Source organism: Temnothorax americanus, unplaced genomic scaffold (assembly GCF_048541705.1).
Source record: "Temnothorax americanus isolate GAGA-0224 unplaced genomic scaffold, ASM4854170v1 Scaffold33, whole genome shotgun sequence".
NCBI classification, from domain to species: Eukaryota; Metazoa; Arthropoda; class Insecta; order Hymenoptera; family Formicidae; genus Temnothorax; species Temnothorax americanus.
Genome location: NW_027509475.1, coordinates 784413 through 809064, shown reverse-complemented (window position 1 = coordinate 809064; position 24652 = coordinate 784413). Strand labels below are relative to the sequence as shown.

At 43.4% G+C, this 24652-nt stretch overlaps 1 protein-coding gene and 1 long non-coding RNA gene across 9 annotated transcripts in view; one reads left to right on the top strand and one right to left on the bottom strand.

Annotated features, from left to right (window-relative positions):
• Lim1 (LIM homeobox 1) overlaps nt 1-24652 on the top strand; it is a 44915-nt gene that overhangs the window by 3279 nt on the left and 16984 nt on the right. For 2 of the 8 annotated variants that reach the window (XM_077413375.1, XM_077413382.1), the window contains exon 1: nt 11421-14108. In XM_077413375.1, coding sequence (XP_077269501.1) covers nt 13894-14108 — 215 coding nt within the window. In that variant the 5' untranslated portion in view covers nt 11421-13893. Of the gene's footprint in view, nt 1-5180; nt 5292-11417; nt 14109-24652 lie in introns of those variants that run through there. The other 6 variants (XM_077413380.1, XM_077413381.1, XM_077413378.1 and 3 more) reach the window with 6 other exon arrangements.
• On the bottom strand, nt 564-4468 carry LOC143901259 (uncharacterized). The gene is made up of 2 exons (XR_013258028.1): nt 3651-4468; nt 564-2589 (listed from the first exon to the last, which is right to left on the bottom strand). It is a non-coding gene; the product is annotated as an uncharacterized LOC143901259 (long non-coding RNA).

The window sequence follows — 24652 nt, the reverse complement described above, 5'->3', positions numbered from 1 at the left end:
TTATTTTAAAAAGTTATAGAATAAATAACTATGTACTCTCTATGTTAGATATACATGTATTATAATTTATATTATATGTTTATAATATTTGTTATAGAATTGATTTAGATGCCTGTTTTTATTTTTTGATAGAAGAATTAATATAGATTTTTTCTCGCAAGTAAAATAAAAAAATCCGCTAGTTGTTAGAATCTTTTGTAACTCTTGCGCGCAACATTTTTTTTAAACATTTATCGTTTTTGTTACACGCACATCAGCCGAATGCACTTAAATTAAAATTTTTAATTTATCTTAAATTTATTTTAAGTAGTAATTCTCTGAGAAGAATATTTAAATTTATTTTAAAATTTAATTTTATACAACATTGAAATTATTAATTATAATTATAATTTTATACAATTTTGAAATTATAATTATCAATTTTATATAACATTATTAAAATTATTTTTAAAAGCACAATATTTTCTCGCAATCACGTCGTCCGTGTAACCGATTTTCTATCATCTCTTCGATCTTATACATTATACATATATTTTTCGTTTTGTCGATATTTTTAAAGAAGCTTCCCTATATATTAGTCTTCGGACGTTACCGTTTCCGAACACGGAGCTGCGAAGTATCTCGCATCTTGATGACATTAACAGCGCGATTCTTAATCGCGTATAATCGGGCTACTCGCGCTGCTCCTAACGACATGTCGCGCGTTCGATAATTAATAATTAACTTCGCCTCTCCTCTCCCCATTCTTCCTCCTCTCTCCCTCTCATTTGAGCCTCTCTCTCGCGCTGGATTACGCGGGGGGGGGGGGGCGGGGAGGCGCCTGAAGAATTTCAATGGCCATCGACGATAACGCACACCGAGCCCGGCTCGTAATCGTATAATTCTAACTATGCGATTACGGGCGCCGCGCGGCCGTAAATGAGGCGGCCAGCGCCGGCCAGTAAAGTTTTAGCTCCGCGCTAATAACGCAGCCCTTACCATAAATACCCTCCGGGCGCGCAATTGCAATGAAGTCGTTCGTTCGTACGCCCGCGAACACGGCCCCGGCGCCGTAAATATCGTCTCGAATGGACAGAAGCCCGTGATAATAATCCCCGCAATAAATAGCCGGTTACAGCCGCGTCTCGCGGCCAAGAACGCTCGAAAAAGCGCCTCCGCCGTTTTCTTTTCTTTTTTTCTCGATTGTTCTCCCCCTCCTGCCCTGCCTCTTCAGTCTTCCCTCTATTGGATTATACTGATTGCCGTTCGTCATTGCATTGATATCCATATTTATGCCAGTTTGTGCGACATGAAGCACGAATTGCTGTAAAAATCTCATCCCTCCTCGCGGCACGGAAAAATCGCAGAAATAGTGCAGAAATATTTCTTTCGTTGGGATAATTGTACAGCTATGTTCAACGGGCCTTTGCCTTCGGAAAGATTGCGCAAAGCAACGTTGCAACTTTGCGGCGAAACGTATTTGCAGCGGTAACGTGACGTACTTTACGTTGTTGCAAAGTCGCGGTAGTGTCGCCTAACGCAATATTTTTCACACATACGCACACACACACACACACACACACACACACACACACAATGTGGTCTTTTCGAAACATTACTGCAACCTGCTCTACTAAATCTCCCGAGAATCGGGAAGTAGTTAAATCGAGTGCCGCCTTCGGTGATGGTATTTTTTAATCGCGATACAATCTTCGAGCTGCAGCCGCCCGCTGTTACCGCGAAGTTGAATCGACCGACATTAAGAAGACGGATATATCAAGCTCTGAATTCTCCGTCAGACTTTTATATCGGGGGGGATGCGGCACACACGCCCATTCGCGCAAGTGCGTTCGTACAGTCTTGACTCTGCTGATCCGAGAAATGACAACGTGACGACGTTTTGACGTGACGATGAGATGTTTTGACATCTCTAACCGGCGAACGATTTTTCACGCGGGCGGCCGTAATAATTTCGCATTAGCTTTTCGGTAGCCCGTCGCCCTCGACCCTCGTAATAAGCCTAACCGAGCGCGACAATGTAATTTACAGGAGCCGCTTCTTTTTACGGCTAATTACGGCGAATCACGGTCGTACGATAGAGGATCGTACGCCATTAAGCCACCGTTGGTTCCTGATTAGGAAGAAGAAATGCGCGGGAAAAGCGAAGACGAGATGTGCACTGGTTTATCTGCGACTCGCGTGAAATATCCTCCGCGATGCCGCTCTGTACCGGGTGTCTCGCAATATTTCTGCGTTAACGATGTTCCGAATTTTAAGTTGCCTGCCAGGTTTTTCTGGACTCTTTCTTAACAATTATGAGTTTCTTTGTAAGATCAATAAGAATAACAGATATATCAACGAATAAAAATTCTCTCTTTAATAAATGATTAAATCTCACGAACTCTGAAATTTGAACCTTTATTTCGTAGCAATAGAAATAATATAAGATTAATATATTTAATGAACAATAGAGTTCGATATTTCACCGTTAAACATTTTTGGGGTTAAGACGAGCACGTTTACTCAAATTTCGATTCATCCCGCGAGGCGAGGCTGTCACAGCAGCAGCAGCAGCAGCATTCGGCCACTCGGTTAATGGCACGTGGAGTCCTTTAATCGATAGAAAGGAGCGCGTGTCAGTTAGGTACTCGCACCCTACGATAACGCGCCGTATTTCACCAACGTACTAGCGCGTGTATAATAAAGGAAGATGAGAAAAGACAGAAGATGACAGAGAAATATATGAATGAATATATGAGAAAATATATGAAAATAGAGGATAAAAAAAAGGAGACTGAGGAAGATGGAGAAGAAAAAGAGGATGGAACAAGATGGAGGAAGAGAGAGACGGTTGGGAGATATACGCAAGATGACGTAGAAAGAAGAGAAAACCGGGGAAGAGAAGCAGATCGGTAAAAGAAGACGAAGAGAAAAGAAGAAGAAATGATGACGGGGTAGGCACAGAAGGCAGGATGAAAAAAAGAAAGAAAAGGGAGATCATGCACGGATGACGATGAAGGAAGCAAGAGTAAGGCGGTGTACGAAAGAACGCAGGCACGATCGACAGGCAGAGAAGAATAAAGAAGCGACTAGGAAGAGAGGAAGACAGGATGACGGATTGATAAAAGGAAGAAGCGAAGGCGGAGCGTGCAGGAGGAACATGGAAGGAAAAGAAAAAAGACGAAAGAAATTAACGGGGTTGATGCAGAAGACAGAAGGATGAGAGTATATCGGCGATAACAATATCACGTCGAGTCATCGACAACAAGCAAGCGAAAAGACATTCGCTCACTCCATTCAGAAGGGAAAGGACTGTCGGGAAAGAGAAAGATGGACAAATACTTAAAAAGCAGTGTATAGATAGACCAACAGGATAGATACAGAAAACAGAGGAAAAGAATCACCGGCGAGATGGAAGACAAAGGAAGAGGAGAAGGGAGTTTAAATGTTCATACGTGAAAGGGCGATGTCGGAAGGCCGATGGAGGAAGAAGACAACGAACGGCACTTAGAAAGAAAGGCAAGAGAGGTAGATGCAGAAGACCAGATAGAACGGCAAAGTGGAAGCGGCGTGGCGCGGCGCGGCGCGGCGAGTGGGGAGCGGGGTAGAAAGAGCATCAGGAGGAGGAGGAACACACTTCGCGGGCGCGAAAGGTAAAGATTCCCTGAAACCTGTGGCATTTCGCGAGGCGGCGGTCTACCCTCTCGTCTCCCGCGACGCCGCGGGATCGATAGCGTGTCAGACGAAGAGAAGCAAGCGGCTACGGCGACGGCGACGGCGACGGCGGCGGCAGCAGCACCACCAGCCTATTTCCAGTAACAACAGCAGCCAGCAGCAGCAGCAGCAACAGCGGCAGAAGCAGCAGTAGCAACGACGGAAGCGCCTCTCGCAAGCGAACGCGGCTCCGCAGCCATTCCACGGCCATGTCTGGCGGCGCTCCGGCTTGGCTACGCCCGTGTCTCCCGTCGCCGGCCAATCCGACGCCGTCGTACCACGTTTGCCACGGTGGTCGTGGCCAATGGGCGTAGCTGCAGCTCCACGTCGGTTGCGCCGAGTTCTGGAGGAACTCCGGGTGTGTGGAGACGAGGAGGGGGACACTCGCAGACACCGCAGGTGCAGCCAGTTGGCTGGCGAACTCGAGGCGAGTGTGCTCGCGTCATCGTCGTGTTCGCTCCGCCGCTGCCGTGACGTGACGTGTCGCACCGCGCGCCGGCATCTCCGGCGTCGGTCCCCCCTCGAGATACGACACAGGGCGAGACACGGAAAGAGAAAGAAAGAAAGAAAGCGATCACTGGTCAGCGGCTCTCGCGCGCCGATCCAGAAGTCGCCGCGACAAACGCTCGGGGGATCATCCCGGGAGTGCATGAAACAAACGCGACGAAAGCACGACGCCCGCTAGTATTCTCTCATCCTCGGGATCGGTTCTCGCCGGCACGGTCGACGAAACGGATTTACCGCGTGAGGTCGAGCGAGATCCGAAAGAGAGAGATCGCTCGATGCACGGGAGTTCCAAGTTCCGAGAGTTCCTTTCATGTTGAGATATATATTTTGAACAAAGGGGCAAAAGCACTTCGCAAAGAGCGCTGGATCAAGATCAATCGTCGCGCGATCACGTTCGAGGCACGATAACGTCGAAGGAGCGACGTCATGGCAGGGTGTAAGACGCACGTATCTCGGGCAAGATTGTGAGCGGACGAGTGTTGGTATCTAGTGCGCCGGAAGAGGACGTTAAAGAGATCGAACGAGGGAGCAAGCGGGATCGGATCGCAATGAGGACGACAAAGCGCTCTCAAGACGACAGCTGAGAGAACGCGCGCGCCGTCCGGGGTTGACAACCCCGTCTTCGCGCACGACAGGACGACGAAGATCGCACACGAGTGGGTGCCGCGCGTTGCGAGGGGGTGCAAGGACCGGCACGCGTGAACAAGCACGGCGGAAATTTTGCAGTGAGTGACGAGAGGAAGCAAGAGAGTTAAAGTAAACGTTGGCATCACTGGCATCGGGGGGGAAAGTGTGAGAAGTGCGATTTAACGGCCGTTGGGATAACAACGCAGTAAAAGTGGGTGCACTGGGGCCCTCGGGACCGTTCGGCCGATACGGGCCCGTGGAAGGTGGGCCTGGTGGTGGTCCCGGGCCCGGCGAGGGAGTGGGGGCAGGGGTGGCCGCGGTCGCGGCTGGGGAGGTGGAGGGCTACGGGGGCGCCGGGGGCGGGGGAGGGGGCCCCGGGGGGGTTGGAACCCCCCGGATAAGGGTCACGGCCCTTGGCGGGCGTTGCTGCGCACCCCTGCCCGTCACCCAGGCTTGTAACATAGGTAAGAAGCATGCGAACATCGTTTTTACTTTATAGTACCCGCTGTACACCCTCGGGCCCCGCAAATGGGCCTCGTCGCGCGCTAACGTCACTTTCACGTAGAACGCGCACCCTGCTCCGTTGGGAGATTAATCGGAGTTAGATTTAAAAGTCAAAGAGTCGCTCGCGGAGTAAGTGTCGAAATAATGTAACGCATTATATATAGTTACCGATAAGATACCGCGTGGACTGTTGCTTTGAAATATTACGAAAATTTCGTACAGTTGTCCGTCGCGATTGCGTATCGCGACGTGGTCGACGGAATGTTTCAAATGTTTATTCGGTTTTCCATATCATGCGGAATAGATGCGGTTGATGATGTTAGAATCTGCGAAAGCATGTTCTGGAAACGTCAATTATTAAAATGTGAACCACGAGAGCCTTCGATACATGATAGTTTGAAAATCGATGACCGTATATATACTTTCTCGTTATGAATATTTTTAGACAAAATTGAGAGAGGTGATATAAAATATATCTATAAAATCTCTCTCTCTCTCTCTCTCTCTCTCTCTCTCTCTCTCTCTCTCTGTTATAAATTCTGTATGAGACAACGTTCGTGCTCAGCATTCTAAAAGGGAATGAGTAAGAGTGTAAAACTTTTGAGTGATCATTCTTTAGTCCGTATTTCATTTTACTCTATTCCCGATATTTATTTTACGCAGGCGCGCCGTGCAACCTTTTTACACGAGTAGAGCGCATCTCGCGTAAAATAGGATGGTTTCCGAAGTAACGTATCCCTTATAGCGCAACATCGGGCCAATGTCATGCCTAATGCACCGGAGAACCGTGCAAGATACGCGCGACGCGTGAGACTGCAGGATCAACCTTGTTGACGCCGCGGAGCATCTTTGGAACGCGTAACATCTGGATTGACAATCGATTCGAGCCTCTCCGAGATTCTTCTCTCGAAAGCGGGAGAAACCGACGATAATTAAGAGTGACATCTTGTTTCTTATAATTACACTTCATTAATTTAATCGTTTAATCGCTTATTATACTTTTCGTGACGTTTCTGCATCTTAAATGTCGTAAAAATCTGAAACTGGTATATACACGCGTGTAACTCGATTGGCAATGCCTTAAAAATTTATAAGTTGAAAAGTATTTTTTCACTCGATTCGATATGTCAACAAGTTCCACCGTATTTTCTCGAATCGCAGCGCTCTATTAGTTAAGATCACGTTTTGCGCTGGTCGCCGGTTTCTTCGCGAGAGTACTCGGTAAGGTGCGTTACTGCAAAGTACCTGTTGCTGTATGCGAAACTTTTGCGGACGATTTTTCCGCTCATTTTCGCTCGTTGCCGCTCGTTCGCGGGAGCGTCGTGCCATTTCGATCAATCTCGCGACGGAGGGCGTGAATCTCTCCCCCTCCCCCTTCTCTCTCTCTCTCTCTCTCTCTCTCTCTCTCTCTCTCTCTCTCTTTCTCTCTTCCTTCCCTTTCTCTGCGAAAGAAACGTCACGCGTGAGAAGCTGCACACGCACGCATAGAGATCACGAGTCAATGAACCGCTCAATAAGAGAATACAATCCCGCGACGTTATGCATGCAAATCTATGCTGCGATCGAAGGAGCGACGGATTTTTTTTCCGCTCGCTAGGTACGTCGCAATTGCGCGGGTCGAAATGACGTGGGGAAGTGTCTTTTACACGCTTACGCGGCGATAGACTCGCGCCGAAGTTATTCGCAAGGTACAGGGGAAGGCTGGAAACTTTTTAAGGTATGTTAATGTATTTAAATCCCGCCTCGCGCGATGAAGTCTGTCACATGTGCGAAAGCGGGCGAGTATAATTTTGTACGTGACACGCAAAGTTCTATTTATATTTTTAAATAGTCGCTTATATTACGCGGATAGTAATCTAGTAGTAAAAATGAGTGCGATCAGACGTAATTAGTTCGAATGCGTGAAAGACGGGAAAACACGTGCCCGCTAACGGAAAACATATATTTGACTTATTATTTTTTTTAGAGAGAAATATTATGCATAATTACTCGATATAATTACTACTTAGAATACAAAAGTATTTCGCAATAGTGTGTAGTGGTGAAATAGGCAATATTGAGTAGAATTGTACATACACATAGATACACATTACGTAAAATATATTCGACTATTTTTTCTCTTCTGCATAATTAACAGAAGTTTGCGATAGAAAATCGATATTCTTTTCATTATTAGTTATATTTTATATAAAGAATTGATGAGAAACACATATAAGCATAAAGTGTAAAAAGAAATCAAATCAATCGGTCAATAAATTTCATTAGGGGTGAACAGTACAGTTGTTGGCCACTCTACAATGATTGGCCACATCTTAAAAAATTAAAGATTATAAAGAAATACTATTTTAAAATGTGTTTAATTATAAGTACAAAAATATTATAATAATTATTTTTTTTATAGTATTAAAAACATTTTAATAGTATTTTTTATAATCTTTAATTTTTTAAGATGTGGCCAATCATTGTAGAGTGGCCAACATCTGTACTGTTCACCCCTATTAGTTGGAGTTAATGAATTATAATCAAAGAGAGAAAAAGTACATAAAAATGATTACATATGATTCTTTTATATATTCCTAGAATTATTTTCAAAGTATTTCATTTTCTATGACATATCGGACAATAATTACACACATTCTTAAGATCACTAATTGTTTTTATTGAATTAATTCGTCATCTGTCTTGGAAAGAACAAAAAGTGCTGATTACCCAATTTACAGTTGTGCCAAAGTCGCCGAGAAATATATGTCTCTTATCATGGATTACAAAAAATTCGCGTGATCTCGAAATTAGCCTTGAGTAATTAAACACAATTAATGAGATAACTTTTAAAGTTCTTGAGATTTTTCAAGTGTTTTATTTCTCTCTCTCTCTCTCTCTCTCTCTCTCTCTCTCTCTTTCTCTTCCTTTTTTCTTCACCGGTCCGATTCACCGAAGTCAGCAAATCGATTCGCCGCCGGCGCGGCGCGGTGCTCGGAAAATAGTAATTTTCATCGTTATGGTGATTTGCCGAATCTAGATGCACTTGTGGTAGGCTTAGACTGATTAACCCTTAAAGTGCATACGTTTTTTCGGTACTTTCTAAGTGTATACGTGAGTCTTTCACGTTTATTATTATTTTTTCCTACCTTAAAGTATCTTAAAAAATCTGAAAAAATTGTAAGGTTGCGGTCCACTTGACGCTACGAATACTTTGGAGCATTTTTCTTTTCCTTCTTTCTTCATTGAAAGAAAAGAGAAGAGGAATGCTTCGAAGCATTTGTAGCGTCAAGTGGACCGCAGCCTAAAACATCTGTCTACATTGTAGTTGACGATTTTATAGTCATATTTTGATAAACATCGTTTATTTAATATCTTCTAACAGGCTTGCAAGTTTTACAGTTACGAACAGATATCACTTTGGCTCAGACGCCGTAGACCCCACGTTAAGGGTTAAGGTAATTCGCTGAAATTCGTTCTCTTGCTTTATCTCCTCTGCGTAGTTGTCCGCGTGTGACAAAAACGCGCATGTCGAAATATACACGAGATACGTGGGGTTGCTCATACTGATATATATATATATATATATATATATATATATATATATATATATATATAAATTTAATTTACTAATACATTTTACATGTACCTATAGATATAAAATTTTAAAAATTGTAATATCATTACTGGACAGATATGGCAGAAACAAATCGAGATAGACGAATTTGGCATATAATGATGATATAAAATTCTATAAATATAGCAACTAAGATTTTTGTTACAAATACGTTTCCAGATTAATGACATATATTTAACATGAAGCTAGAGTTGGTATATGAGAATAGACACGGTGTCAGGCAATCGTCGAATGCGATTACGTTAGAAATTATGTTCGCGGAACGATTTCTGCTTGCTTCAGCGTTAATTTCGGATCTGATGATGTTAAAAATTATATTGCCGGTCAAAATGTCAGAAAATTTTATTCCCATTTATGTTAGAGCGCACCTCGAGATTTTATCTTTAAATATACGTGTGAAAGAATGACATAGATACAAATAGAACGTTACAATAGTTACAAGTTACACGTTACAAGATACAAATATATGTTTTAAATTTTTGTCGGTACTTTTTTCTACTCCGCGCGGTGCGTCTTATCATCGGACTGTCATGCTGTTTTTTGGTATCGAGTCCATTATTTCATATTTTACATTTAAACAAATGATACAAACTATCTTTGAATAGCATTTTTTTAATGTGTTCTGATTATTAATATTATATTAAAGATTTCGGTTCTTTTATCATATGTATTATTCTCTCGTCATTGCTCTGGCATTTATGATAAATACGTCTTGATAAAGTCTCCTCCGACGGAACAAAACAAGATCCGGCATGACGCGAGCAATGACGTCCAGCCGGAAAAAATCGGATTAAGCAATCCGCCGATGTCGCTGGATCAACAGGATTTTCGTCTCACGTCCCGTTAATCCTAATCTGGTTTATGCGATTCAACTAACTAGGTCTTTCTACGGTTTCCTGTTTCTTACTTTTTCCGACTAGGGAATCATACGCGAAGTTAGTTTTCTAACTGGGATAGGCAATCGCATAAGTGACAGACGTTTCGATGGATACCTATAAATAGATTAGATAAATATTTTGATAAAGCCGAGAATAATTTTACACATATTTTTTCTCGCAATAACGTAAAAATGAGGAGTAAAAAAATTTACGATTAATTATTCTCTTGAAATTTATACGCTTGAAATTTTAAGGCATTATTTACGTGTTAAAAGAGAGAAAATTATTGAGGATTATTTTAAGTGTTTTCTAATGTCTCTGCCGAGGACAGTGCCGTTTGAGCAGTTAACTTTAATCGGCATTGATGTGATACGTGAACACCCTGTACGTCTTATATTCGTTGAGACCGTTATTCAAGCATTTAAAGTCGTTACGCGATAATATCGGAATTCTACGTGGTACTTATACGCGAGATTAGCTTCTAAACGTGTTACCTTAATTTATGTTATTGATTTCGTGATTAGATAATAATTTAACGCTTGAACGTACGGCCATAATTTCTTTTTGCAAAACTTAACTTTAAATAACTATAATCGCCGCAACGATTTAAAACAAACCAACTCGAGCTTCATGTTAAATATACGTCATTAATCTGGAAACGTATGTTTTTAACAATCTTAATTGCTGTATTAGAATTTTATACGAACATTATGCGCCAAATTCATCTATCTCGATTTTTTTTCTGCCACGTATGTCTAGTAATGATACAATTTTGAAGGTTTAATATCTATGCATATAAAATGTATTCAGCAAATTAATTTCCAAAAGAAGTATAAAATATATTACGCATCCAACTACTCGCTCAGCAAAGATATCAATAGGTCTATTCCCTTTGTAGTTTGGCTTTTGTATTCTCTAATTAAGAGAATACAAATTACTTTGGAAAACTTTATGGAACAACTTGAGAGAAAGAAATTTCTAAAACATAACAGTAGAAAAATTATTCGTTGATTAAAATTAAGTGACTTTAAATTTTTTTCGTTAATATTAAGATTCGCGCTATCCAAGTGATCCATTTTTGTTGTATCAAGTCAAGAGATAGCTTCGGGCATTAACGGCGCGGGGCGCATGCGAGTCGATTACGCGGAATAGTTTACGATTTCGAAGTTAACTTGATGCGAACGTTCACGGACTACGTCGCCGTCGATGCCGTTCTACCACCCGCTCGCCTTTCTCGCCCTTCCGCGAGAGGGATGAGATGCGCAAGGTCAGATCTTAAGGGTGGGAGGAGGGTTGCTAGGTTGACAACCCTGCCAGCCAGGCAGAGGGACTCCGCCCATTGGCGGAAACCGCGGAAAAAAAGGAAGAGGAGGGTGAATTCCGTGGGTCTCAATGATGGCGATAAAAACGACGAGAGGGCGAACGGAGGGAAGAAAAGGAAAAGGGATAATGGTAGGGCGAAAGAAAAAGATAAAAAATGGAGAGAGAAAGAGAGAGAGAGAGAGAGAGAGAGAGAGGCAGAGAAAGAAGGAGAAGGAGAGAGAGAGAGAGAGAGAGAGAGAGAGAGAGAGAGAGAGCAAAGGCGAAAGAGCAGTCTCGTTCGCAAATGTTAATTAACGACGAATTATAATTATTCGCTGTCGCGGGGCCCGGTCGCGAGAGGCGCGCGAAAAAGCGGCCGCGAAATTAGCCATCAGATGAAAGATCGCGCAACTATAAATGCCGAAGCGCGATCGTTAAATTCATCGATGCAATAATCCGCGGCTTTTTGTTTAAGTGCCCCGAGATTTATGGTCACGGTACCCCGTCGCGACGCTCGAAATTCTCCCTTTCCTCCCGCCTCGTCTTTCTCGCGAATTAGAAGGGAGCGTCGTTATAGCTAGGCAATCGCAACGCCGCCGCGCAGTCCAAAGCGGTGGAGAAATTTCAGCTGACCGTTCGACGATCGTATAACGCAAACATTTTAACCGCGATATTTTACATTGTTCAAATTGCCGTGCTTAAATTACTGAGCGATGCCCGGTGGTAATTGAAACCTCAGTTAGCGCTCGGTAATTTTTGATATGTTTAATCGTTACGGTTATATTAACAATGAATGATGTGCATACAGGGTTGCAGCGGAAAAATGTGCGCTCTCCCTCGATGAATTTAAAGACCCGTTTAACGAAACTCTTGTTTATCGAATTTTTCATTGAAAGTCGTCGATCGTCAATGTTAATTTTCAATCATTATTGATTTATATTTCTAACTAAAATATAAATATATTTTACGCGACTGTAATCTTCAAATCAAATATATTTATAAAATACATGCAGTCACATCTTGGGTAAACCAAGATGTCGTTTAACTTTTATTTTTCGACAATTATTCATACAAGGTAATGTTGATACACACACACACACACACACACACACACACACACACACACACACACACACACAACCATAATAAAATATGAATAAAATAAAATATTGTTTTTAGAAAGATCTAAATTGGGATACAAAAGTTAGGTTCATACCAGCTAACGCCAGTTATCCTCTCAATGTCAAATGTTGCTCTTGATGTAGTAATTGTAATTATACGATTATTTAGATTCAAAAATTTATGGTTTATTATTTACATTTAGCAATACTTGTATATACTAGGTTAAGAAATGATATGCACATTCTGTTGTTTGCAACACTTTAGTGAATTATCGCACGAACATCTGCAATTGCCAACTCTTTCTATTTTTCTTTGTTTAAAAATTACATATTTCGAGTTAAATTTTGATTGCGGAGAGAAAAGAAACGTAATTACATTCAATTTTCAGTAGCGTCGAGAAGGGAGGAAAATAACACCAGATCGTTTAGGATTAATGTAATTTAATTGCAGAAAGTGCGCGATATGCTGTCAAGATTCCTCGAAGAAATCGCCCAGCCCCAAATTCACTAAAGAATCTGCGAAACTTGAAAGGAGCGCACGCGACTTTCGTCATCAATCTTATCAGCTTAATAAAAACAGGGATTTTTTCCGCAAATCGGATTAGTTGCCGCTTTACGTGATTAGTACGGCGATTATGTCACATTGTTGTATTTTTACACCGGTCCGGATTGTGTTAACCAGATCGTACGGCGATTTAACCGTCGAATATACAAAAAAGTCGAGCACAATGCACGCCTCGTTATGCACGCGCGCTCTTACAATGAAAGCGCTTAATCTTCTTTCTAAATAAAACGCGCGCCACGCTCGAAAGGCTCCGAACATTTCGTTCGATCGATGCTCCCAACGCGATTAATAAGCCATCTCCCCCCCTTTTTTTTCATTTAACAAATCATCGCCAACGCGCGCTTACTTTGCGTATCTGCATGTGATTTTAATTCGACTCATTGCGGATAATTTCGCGCATAATTCCGATCAAATTTCCATTGTGATAATTACTCGACGGGCGCTTCGAACGAGCGCCCGGAAATTAGTATTTATAAATAAATATACGCGTGTGTGTTTCGCGAAAGAAGGATTTAACGTTTTGCGAGCGCCGCGCCGGTGATATATATATTTCATTCTTTCAGCACTGGGAAAACAGAATTGTGTTATTCGAAATGGAAAAGAAAGAGAGAATATTCTCGAGTATAAACTGAAACGTTACTAGCCGCGATTTGAATCTCGCGATGCATCCGCGATTACATTAAATTGCGTAAAGCCGGGTTTGTTGCGTTACGCGGAATGCGTAGCGCATATATTTACAGCGCGAAATGTTCAGCATTGCGTGCAGAACCAATATTAATTTAAGCTTTGCCCGGAACCAGTGACGTAACGTTTGTGTCCGCCGCGCGCATGCATTAATAACCCCGCGTGCGTTAATATTTCATCAAATTTCAATTGAAATTTTCGAAATTGTACGTGTATCAGATCGAGCCGTTTGACGAAGCGCAAAAAGATTTGCGCATTTCATCCTTGAAGGACGTGAAAAAAAGAGAGAGAAGCAGGTAGTTTAAAGGGGGGAGGTATTGAGCGAGCTTGTACTGGCGGGGCTGAACGTCATGTCCGTATAAGATCGCGGAGCCCGAAGTGACGGAGGTGTGCGTAATGTGTTCTCTTTTAATTTCAACAGGGAGACGCGGTCTGGCGATGCTCCTGTCATGTGCAGGATGCGAGAAACCGATAATGGATCAGTACCTGCTGAACGTTTTGGATCGTGCATGGCACGTCGAGTGCGTGCGCTGCTTCGACTGCAGAGCCGCGTTGCAAGACAAGTGTTTCTCCAGGGAGGCGAAGCTCTTCTGCAGGGACGACTTCTTCAGGTACGCGGCCGTCTATGTGTGCGCGCGCGCTTTCAATCCTCACGTGGAAAGATTCTTCTGACAACCCTTATATAGCATCCAGAGCTATAGTTTATTTTAGAATAAAATATGGCAGCGTTATATCAGTATTATCAAATCAAATTAACACGTCAAATTTGGTAATAAAATCGTTTATTAACGATTGAATCGTTGTGCAACGTACAATTTTCTGATACAAATAAATTATTGACACATTGCGGAGAAAAGATTAATTGACATTTAATAGAATTATCTTTTCATTTGAGGAGCATTTGCAAAACGCCAACACTCCTTGAGGCGATCCATGCCACATGACTGACGATTATAGAAATTGATTAATTATTACCATAAATAACAAATTATTATTATTGAGCGGCATTATTAAATGTCGCACATCTAATTAGAGCTCACGTTCATGATCTGCATGTATACATATGCATCGATCAATATAGATACGGTCGATATCATATAGGCTGAATATAGATCGACTATACGCGACTATCCTCTCATTGCTATACACGGTGAGAATTTTTTGTTATATTTTACCCTTAAATTCACTATAAACTTGGGACAACTTGGTGCAACCAAGGAATTTTTGAAATATACAAAAGACATTTTACAAACAACGTGATAAAAATTACCAAGCAGATTAAATTTTGAAAAATTATTGAAATTTTCTATAGATATATTTTAGTAAAATTAATCAAACATATTTTATATTTTAATGCAATAGATATTAATACTTTTTATTATGGTAGATATTAATCAGGAATAGCTCGCATACAATTCTTGGTGGATACATGTTGTCCCACAACTACCGTGATTTCAGGGCAAATTCTAAGAGAAAATTCTCTCCGTGCTGTGCTACGGTCAGAAATACTTCTTAAAAATTTACGCCGATTTATATTACAATGTATTTATGATACAAAATGATAAAAATTTCAAAGTAGCCTCTCATTTCCCGTCTTCTATAGTTTTCTCCCGGACTACCGCGAAAGTTCGCGTTGTCGAACCTTTCCCGGTGCGAACCGACCGTCTTCTTCCCGTTTGCGATCTATCGGCGATGAATCACGCGGGAAAGATCGGCCGTCGGTGTTTTTGCGTGATTAAGCGACGGATCGGCGCGATTCGAGAAAAAGGGATCCCTCGCGGAGAGTGTAGGCCTTGGCGTTTTCTCGTCGAACAACGCGGGCGCCGCGCCGTGTTTCGCTCGGCCTGACCTTAACCCGGCGTTACTAAGGCGGGGGTATGACAAATCCCGGACACTATAGACATAGTATTATTTTCACATTTGCGCTGTCAGTGTAATAAAACAAATTTTTTTTTTTAATTTTGGACCCAACCATTTTTATTGGTATAACTTGGTTTTGGGGACCAAATTTAATTTTATAAGTATTCTAAAAACTTTCATTGTGACTCTTAACTTAGCTGAGCTTTTAAGTTCTTTTTTAGTAACGGCGAGTTAAAAATCGACTTTTTTTTCGCTTGAGCGATGCATAGATACGCTGACGCTGTCGCGAAGCGAGCGTCGAGACATGTAAACTAGCTGCGCGACGCGTGTTTTCGTTTTTGCGTATCTCGGAAAAATATGAGGAGTGCACGCTGACGAGTTTGGTGAATCTTACACGCGACACGACTCGTCGAAACGCGAAAGCGCGAGGGAATATTCGAAACGCGGATTACGAGCGGCCTGCTTTTATAAGTCAGAAGTCGAAATCACAGAACCTCGGGAAAGGTTCTTAAGCTTCTCTCTCTCGTGTTGTCGGAAGTTCGCCGGAAGGAAAAATAGTTCAACCTAGTGATTTGAATTAATGATCGTCGCGCATAGAGGCGATTTAAACGGCTCGGCAGCATGGCCGATGATTAATTCAGACACCCGTAGAGCAAATTGCTTTCGACGTCGTTTTCGGCGGTTGCTTTATTCCTGTACGGCCATCTCGCGCTGTAAAATTAGCGAAGGAATAATAGCTCGATACATCGTGCGTGGCAAGCAATTTCGCATCGCCGACTGTGGCGGACTATTCCTTTCAAACCTCGCCATCCTTTCGTGCATTTCATAATTTTGTAGAAATTTATAAAAGTAACACATTCGTAACGAGCATCGTAACGTTGTCACGAATTATTACGGTTCCTTATTATGTGTATTTCATACTTAATTGCAAATTATTGTCAGTGCCATTATTATTCATAATTTGTCCTTGAAAGCTCAGTTTGAACTTGAATTTAAATCGATCGAGATGATGCTGCAAATTATCGTTACGGTAGATCGTAACGAAATATAATTAGTTGTCTCAGTCGCTTATAAAAAAAAAAAAAAAAAAAAAAAAAAAAGTCGACGTCCGCCGCAACCGGTCTTCATTATTCGCGGCACCACGTCGCCATAGATCTGTCGCATTCTACGGTCCTTGATGCCGTTCCACGTGGGTGGCGAACTATATGGTATCACCGTATCGATTAGTCAAGGCGAAAAATGGCGAGTTCGCCGCACCGCGCCGCTGTGGCGAATTCAATTTCGCGGCCGGTACTTTTCTGCGGTAGCCGGGCCGCGCGGATCGTTTGCAAACACAAAAATCACCGCATTCCCGGACGCGGTCCCGCGGAGAGGAGAGGTACACTCGCTTCTTTCGTGACTTCTGGAAGTGATGAACGATCCTCTTTGTGACCGGCGGGAACCGCGCTGCATGTTAGCGCGGAATGGAAGCGCGGGCGGGGGTCGGTGGTGGAGGAGAAGGAGGAGGAGGAGGAGGAGGAGGAGGTGGAGGTGGAGGAGCGCCTCCGATATACGTACGTATGTACGCGAGCGTGTACGAATGTATAACGAACGTGTTGTATACATTACGAGGCAGCTACTTTGCATCTCCCGGACCGATGAAAAATTCATCAGCCGATCGAAAAATTCATCGCCGCGGTGGAAAAAGCGTCGCGATTGCAGGACGCGGGATTCCCCGCGCGTATATTCCCGACCGATTCGTCGACCGATCGACGACGGAAGCTGGCGTGATTTGTAAGTTAAAATCAGATAACTGAGCATCGTGTAAATTAATAACGCAAATCACGCGTTTAATCTATATGCAATATGATGCAGGAACGATTTAGGAAACACGCGGTTAAAACGACAGTCGCGATATATGTTACTTAAGGGCTTTCGATTAACTTAATTGATGAATAATTAATAAATTTTCTAACTACATAATTCGTCGTTTCTATAATCCAATCTTTTCTTTCATACATTAAACAACAAAAAAATTAATAATTCTATCTATATTAACAAAATATTGCGAGCATTTCTTGACAAGTTAATCGCCGCTCAAGAATCAAAGTTTACTCGAAGTCATCTTAAAATAGAGGCAGATATTCGTTTTAATATGCGAAAATGTTTAGTTGAGTTGAGATCTCGACGGAATCTCCCTCTCCCCTCTTCTCCCCATTCGTCTCCTCGCCTCCGCCATATACGAGATTCCAATTCGAATGGATTGATCGAATCACCGAGAGTCAGGTTTGTTTAATGAACACCCATCGGGGTGTGAGAGCAGGACGCCCAAGGACGGTAAAAACCGACGAAGAGCACGGAAAAATACGTTCGGTCGGGGCCCGAGGGAATTCTATATAACACCTCCGGGAGGTCCTCCTCCCGGCGTAGCGAGCGGTTATACGTGCGGTTATGGTAACCGGTCTCCACGAGTCGCAGCAAGGTCCTTAAAGGTCGATAATGGCCCCGTGGCGTGGCCCTCGACGGGCCCCTTCGGGCACGATCAAAAGGGCCGATGTCCCCGTTTCGACGCCGCGCCGCCGCGCCGCGCGACGGCGGCGGGCCATCGACCGCGGCGAAAATTATTGTCTTAAAATACGGTCCGCCATTCCTGAACGGCCGAAACGCTGATGAAAACATTACCGGCGGACCCCGCACTACGTCATCCATGCGCGACCGACGACCGGCGACCGGCGACGTTTCGGGACTGTATAGGCTGCACGGAGAGATGAGCGAGTGTCGCTCGTTCGCTCGCTGATCCTCCGGCGCGAACAGCTACCGAAAATTAATGAATGAATAATTCAATGGCCGACGACAGCAGGGTTGCGCAAGACGGCGCTGCTTCACGGACGTTATCGATTTCTACCTGTGGCACTCGGCAAGTCAGTCTTGACTATATTTATGAAAGCGTTAAATTATGCCATTCGTATTGGATTTTCAGCCTCTTCTTCAGATTTCGTAGATTTATCGCCGCGCTTCGTTAACGGTATCCCCCATCCATCGTCGGGTTATTTAGGATGAAGTTACAATTGCGGTGTCCGCGATGTGAACTGTTAAGGCCATCGCACACAAAATGTACAGTTTAGCATAAGCGTATAGCATAAGACCGCTAAACTAATAAGCATCGAGCATAATGTCACCATATATTAATTTATATAAGATGCTTATTGGTCCAGCGGTCTTATGCTGTGCAATTTTGTGTGCGACGCCTTTTACGATCCCCGAGAAAGCTATACTTTAGTTCCTTTTTGTTGCGTCTCATTAATATCATTCTTTTCAATTGTTGAATCAGAAAACATTTTTTTATAACAATGACTGGACCTAATTATACATTTTTACAAAAATTCTTTAATTGAATGACGTTTCCTTAAACTTATCTGCTTAAACTTATTAGCTCGTCAACTCTTGACGTATCTGGTTGTCAATCTGATTTAGGTAAGATATTATCGAGCTCGACGTGGCTCCGCGACAGAAATAAATAGAGAGCCGCGGACTCGTCGTTGATAATTCATTGATATGCCGACGGTATCATCGTCGACGTGTTGCCGATGATTGCCTCGATCGTTACACGGATCGTTACGTGCGTTACAATGTTACGTTGTGCGCGACGCCGCGCGCTCGCAATTAACATATACTTTTCCGCTAACGAAGCCGGCGCGCGGCGCGCGCATATCAGCGCGTAAGTACGTCGATTGAATGAAAAGTACTCCCGGGGTACTCGCGGGTCCAGTTTGTGCCTCGAGGACACGAAGTTACTTTACGTAACGGCGTCGACGGGTAACCGACGGAAATATTGCGCAGGCGATATTAATGTTTTACGAGGGTGCTAAATAACGCGGTGCATGCATGGGACGCAACTTGAGGCGCGACTTCCCGCGAATCCGTCTTTATTTTTTTCTTTCTCCGCCGATCGCGACACGCTGCACGCGTGCGAATCGTCGTGATCTCGCAACAGCTCTGCAATGTATGCAAATGGAACGAGGACGACGAAAAGTACTTTTCCCTTGAATATTATTTTGCGGTGAATCAAAGAAACGTAAAAACCTCGTCGCTTTTCGCGCAAACTTTTATTCGCCAATACTCAATTAATTGTTGTTCACTTTAATTCTTTCATTTATGAGAAGTTATTTTGTTCCCATAGAGTTTGTTTCAATTCACCGGGAATGAAAAAATTTATGGGCAAAAAATCTCTCTTCTTATATCTTCCTTACAAGAATTATTTCTCTCCAAATTCTGTCGCTTCTGTTAATATTAAATCATGATCGTGGATACATCGATATTTCGTCGAATAATTGAAGGATCACACGCGCGTCGCCGAGGCTTTTCATGGCAAAGGGCGCCGACGTGGCAGGCCCCATTGTCCTTCCACTCTCGACTCTCGGCTCCGCGGGAGTGGACCCATCGAAACTCGAACGTGGAAACATTATAAATGCGGCGTGACGCCCGCTACGAGTCGTAGGAGAAGTTTGTTGGGCGTGACGGGGCCGGCGCGGGTCGCAGGGTTGGCTTGGAACATCGGCGCGGCAGGAGGAAGGGAAGGGAAGGTGCAGCTCTCCGGGGCCCCGTTTCCCTTCCAGGAAGGCCCGGCAATAGCATCGCGATGCGTATATACCCCGTTTGTGTGTGCGCCCGTGAACGTTTTTTTTTTTTTACCAACTACCGACTCTCTTGCTCACGTCGGGCCGTCTTATTCGCGATTAACAAGAATCGCGCTGATGCTCATTTATAAACAGCCGAGAGGATGATTAATCACGCGTATACGAACAAGATTGAGTTGTTCTCGGTATTGTCCCATCGCTTCGAGGGATGGGGGGGGGGGAAAGCGCGTAATTTAGATAATTATACAAGGAGCGAGACATTGTTAGATTCTTGCGGGGGAAGCTAATGTGATACTAAATCCGGTAATAGGCTCCCAACTAGAAAAGTTATAGCGGTTTTAGTAGCTGTAAAGAGCGCCGGCGAGACAGCTGGTCTGATGGTACCAATCGCATTTTTACGAGGTGCAGGAAAAAGCGGCGTAGGAGAGACACTTGCATCCAGTCGGAATGTCCCGGTAACAAATTCTCAAGAGGCGAAGTAACGTTTAAGTAATACTATATAATCCGCGTCGCGGAGACGACAGGCTTGGCGATGCGGCGAAGTGAAGTCGCGGTGAAGATAGAGAGAGAGAAAGAGAGAAAGGTAGTGAAATCGAAGAGAGGAGACCGACGGAACGATTTGAATCCATTTACTATGCTCCGATAACAAGCCGGTTGAAAAACGGTGGAATAATGATATATAATTGACAGGACCATAATAAAGCTAAATGCAATCCGTTACCGCGATTATATGCCGAGAGAGAAAGAGAGACACGACGGTGGACGACACCGAGAAGAAAAAAAAAGAAGAGAAAGAGGGAAAGAAAAGAAAAGGCGATTATATACAAAGGCGGGAAGGCAAGGAAAGAGGAATGGCCTAAATTCAGGGTGACCCTTTATCGCCTCCGCCTCTTGAATTTTATGCGGAGAGGCCCTCGTTTCTTTCTCCCCCCCTTTTTTTTCACCGCGTTACGCGCCCCGTTAAAACGAGACACACGAGCCTACATTTCGCTGTACCACCGTTGGCGGTGGAGAGATTATGTATGAATGCGAGGCATTTTTATGCGTGCAAACAGACGAGAAACGCGAATTACGTCCGGTGAGAATTTTAGGGATGCTGTTACATGAGTGACGCTTCCGCGCGCGCTAATGTTTTATTTTTTTCACTCTTATCTGTGTACAACTAATGCAATTCATTATGTTCCTCTTGTTTTATTTAGCTCTCTAGCTCTCTAACAGTAGTTAGAGAGTTAATTAATTAATCTCACATTTATCTCGAAGTCGTATTAATATTGTGTGAGGCACCCGAGATATAAATAAATTTTGTAAGCTATAAGAGAACGAGAAATTCACACAATTTTAATTCATTTTTTTGTCTTCTCCAGAAAGCGAATGTATATATACAGTTGCAAATACATTCTTCCGTAACTTTTGCTACGGAGGAAGCTACTCTCCAAACCTGTTCGTACCGTTTGAATGACATTATCCTTCGTTCCGAAGCAAGATAGCGCTCTTATTTGTAGAAACCAGATCTGTATGCGGCAAATCAACAATCTCTTTTCATTTTCCATCTTTTTTTTTTACACGCAATTGTGCGGCGTTGTCCTTGACGCGCGATTATGGTCACACAATCGCCGATATCTCCACGGATTAATATCCGCGCGGTCTCCGAATAAGGAGACACGATCGCGCGATAAGCAGGTACGCGAGTTTATCTCGCGTGGTTCAGCTGGCGAAAATTCAACGGTGAGCTACGATTGCTTTAAGCGGAGGTGTCGGCATTACCTTGAACTCCGTGGCCGCGCGATTATACGGGAAACACTTTCCGAAGAAGAGAACTGCCGCGGAAGAGCGCCGCACGCTAATTGGATGCAGTTAATTAGAGTTCGCTCGCGCGGCGAATATTCCCCGGTGTCGCGAGGATATCGACGCGAGATATCGGTGGTAGAAAATCGCCGGAGACCGGAAAATATCGCGCTGATTTGTTTAACATTTCATCACAGAAGCGACGTTATTGGGGGATATCTAATCGCCAAGAAGCCGCATGAAATTTCTTTAATATTTCAATGTTGTCCTTCTGAACTTATAGAGTCGAATGATGAAAAAACGATGGGAAAATGTTAGGTATAATAAATAGTAAATATAATAACGCGTAAAAAAAGGTAAAAATAATATTTCTCTCGGCTTACCCTCATATTAACCGTTCACTTTGAATCAGAAAATTATGTAATTCTACAAATTATGTAATAATGAGCGGATTAAACGAGTGAATTAAGCGTAAGCATCTAGGATAATGAGTATAAATAGATAGTGAGATTTATTTCACCCCGGGATTAAATCCGCGTTAAGGAGGATTATGTACTAAGTAAGTACAATGTAGCTGACAACTTAATACAATTGCAAGCGTGCGACTTCGTCTTAAAGCTTGACTCAAGGCGACAACGCACGGGTTCGTGATAGAAGCAGTTTGATAAAGGTTAATAAGATTCATGCATATCTACATTGCGTAACGTAAGAAGCACGGCGATCTTTGTGGAAAACCGCAGCGATGGTCTATTAAGATCGTCAGACAAAGGAAAAAAAAAGATATAAAGAACATGTTGTGTTAGTAATAAATAGTTGAAAGAAGGAACGCACGTACCAATTATATAAGCCGGGATAATAAAGAATTGTGGAAAAAGGGGAGAAGAGAAAGAGCAAGAAAAAGAAAGAGAGGAAGGATCTTACTTTACACGTGGAAGGGTTTACTTGTCTGTTCCGCGTTGTCGAGCAAATTTATATCGCGCTGTCTTCCCCGGTGATCCCTCTTTCCCGCTGTTGCTGTCGTACGTTAGATAGCGTCCGCCGAAGGGAGATTAAAGGGGGAAAAGGAGGGAGGGAAAGGGAAAACGAGGGGAAAAAAAGAAAATGGAAGGAAAAAAAAACGGGAAATATCGTATCTTGAAATATCGGTGCCCGCGGCGCAGCGCGCGGCGCGGCGAAATGTCCCGCCGCTCGGGTTCCGCGCGTTATGTATGCACTGCCCGCGAACCACGCTTTTATTTCTCCGCGCTCTTGTATTTGCAGAAGATTATCCGCGTAGCGTCGCGCGACGCACGCTGCGAACCGTTTATTTTTGGTTCCGCGTTGCGTTCGAACCGCCACCGAGTTAAACGGCTTGTCCGCGACAGAGCTAATCTTCGCACGGTTGTATCGCGCGATTAAAAAAAAAAAGGAGAAAAGAAGAATAAAAAGGACACGGCGCATCAAGGAGGCACGAGAGGCATTGTGTTTTGGACATGGATTTGCTAAAGACCTCGAGTGACTTGATTTCTAGGCAGTGTATTCTTAATTCTGTTGAGCGAATTTTGTAAAATTAAAGTGGAGTGTTGAGATTTAAAATTAAAGCTATCTTTGTAGTAGAGTACTTTCTGTCTTATTTCAGCGTGAGTTTCTTTTTTAATGAAGTATAGAGAGTGTAAACTGATTAACTGAAAGAGAAAGAGAGAATGATTATTTATATGTAATGAAAAAGATTATATTTCTATAATATCTGTATATCGGGAATATATAATTGTAGATAATATAAATTGCAGAAAAAAATATCTCTTTCTCTTTTGTCTATCTCTCGGTATCATATAAAATAAAACGTGGAAAACCAAAAATAATCAATAATCGCTGGTCAAAAGCTCTCATGCAGTAACGAGTATTACGAATTATCCAGATTTTAAGTGACACGGCGCGATAGTATTATTTATATTTAATACTTACACTTTGTTATATATATATATATATCTAGCCCGATCGTTACATAAAACGTCATTTCGATCAAGCAAATAAATTGATATAAAAGTGTCGCGCTCTGAAATTAATGTTTCATAAAATTATTGGTCAATTAAATGGTACCCTTTAATATCGTTTTCGAGAGCAAAGTGCATCCGTCGGGTACCTGCTGCGCCCCTTTCGTGACTCCGATCGAAATAATTCCCCGCGAGGAGAGGCGAATAACAAGGGGGGCCCGCTCCACACACAACATCCGTCCCGAGATCGTTCATGGCGTACCGTTTCGTCCGTTCGTCCGTCTGTCCGCGATATCACACGGACACACGCGCGCGTACCCGTTCTCTCGGGTCCGTGGCAAATCGCGCCCCGGGCCCACCCCCTTTCTTTTTTCCCGTCCGGGGCCCGCCTGTCCTATATATATTTCTTGCTCCACGCCGGAATTCCAGACGCGGCTCTTTACGCTCTCCTTCTTAAGGGAGCCTCTCGATTCCCCCCCTCCCCCTTGGTCCCGCTGCCACCCTTTCCCGCCCCCCGAGTTTCGTTCTTCTTCCTTCTCGGCGTACACGCGTGGGACCACGTAAGCCTTTAGCCTTTTTATTAATGATTTTTACGGCCTGCCTTCTTCTTTTCTGGGACTTTCCTTTTTTTTTTCTCTTCTTCCCGACGAAGACGGACCTGTCTTCTCCTGGGAGAGAGGAAAGAAAGAAGGGGGACAACGCGATTCAGTATAGGGATGTCCCCTCGGGGTGCGGCGACAGGCGCAGCTGCACCTGCAGAAATCGACACGGTCGCGACTAATTACTATGATCAATTAAATAATACCTGTAATTAGACCGAGCTGTGGACGTAATGATGGCCGTCATTGTCCCTCGTCCTCGTCCTCGTCGTTATTCCCGTCGTCGAGAGAGCACCTCCGAGAGATCGCCTCGGGCGCAGCT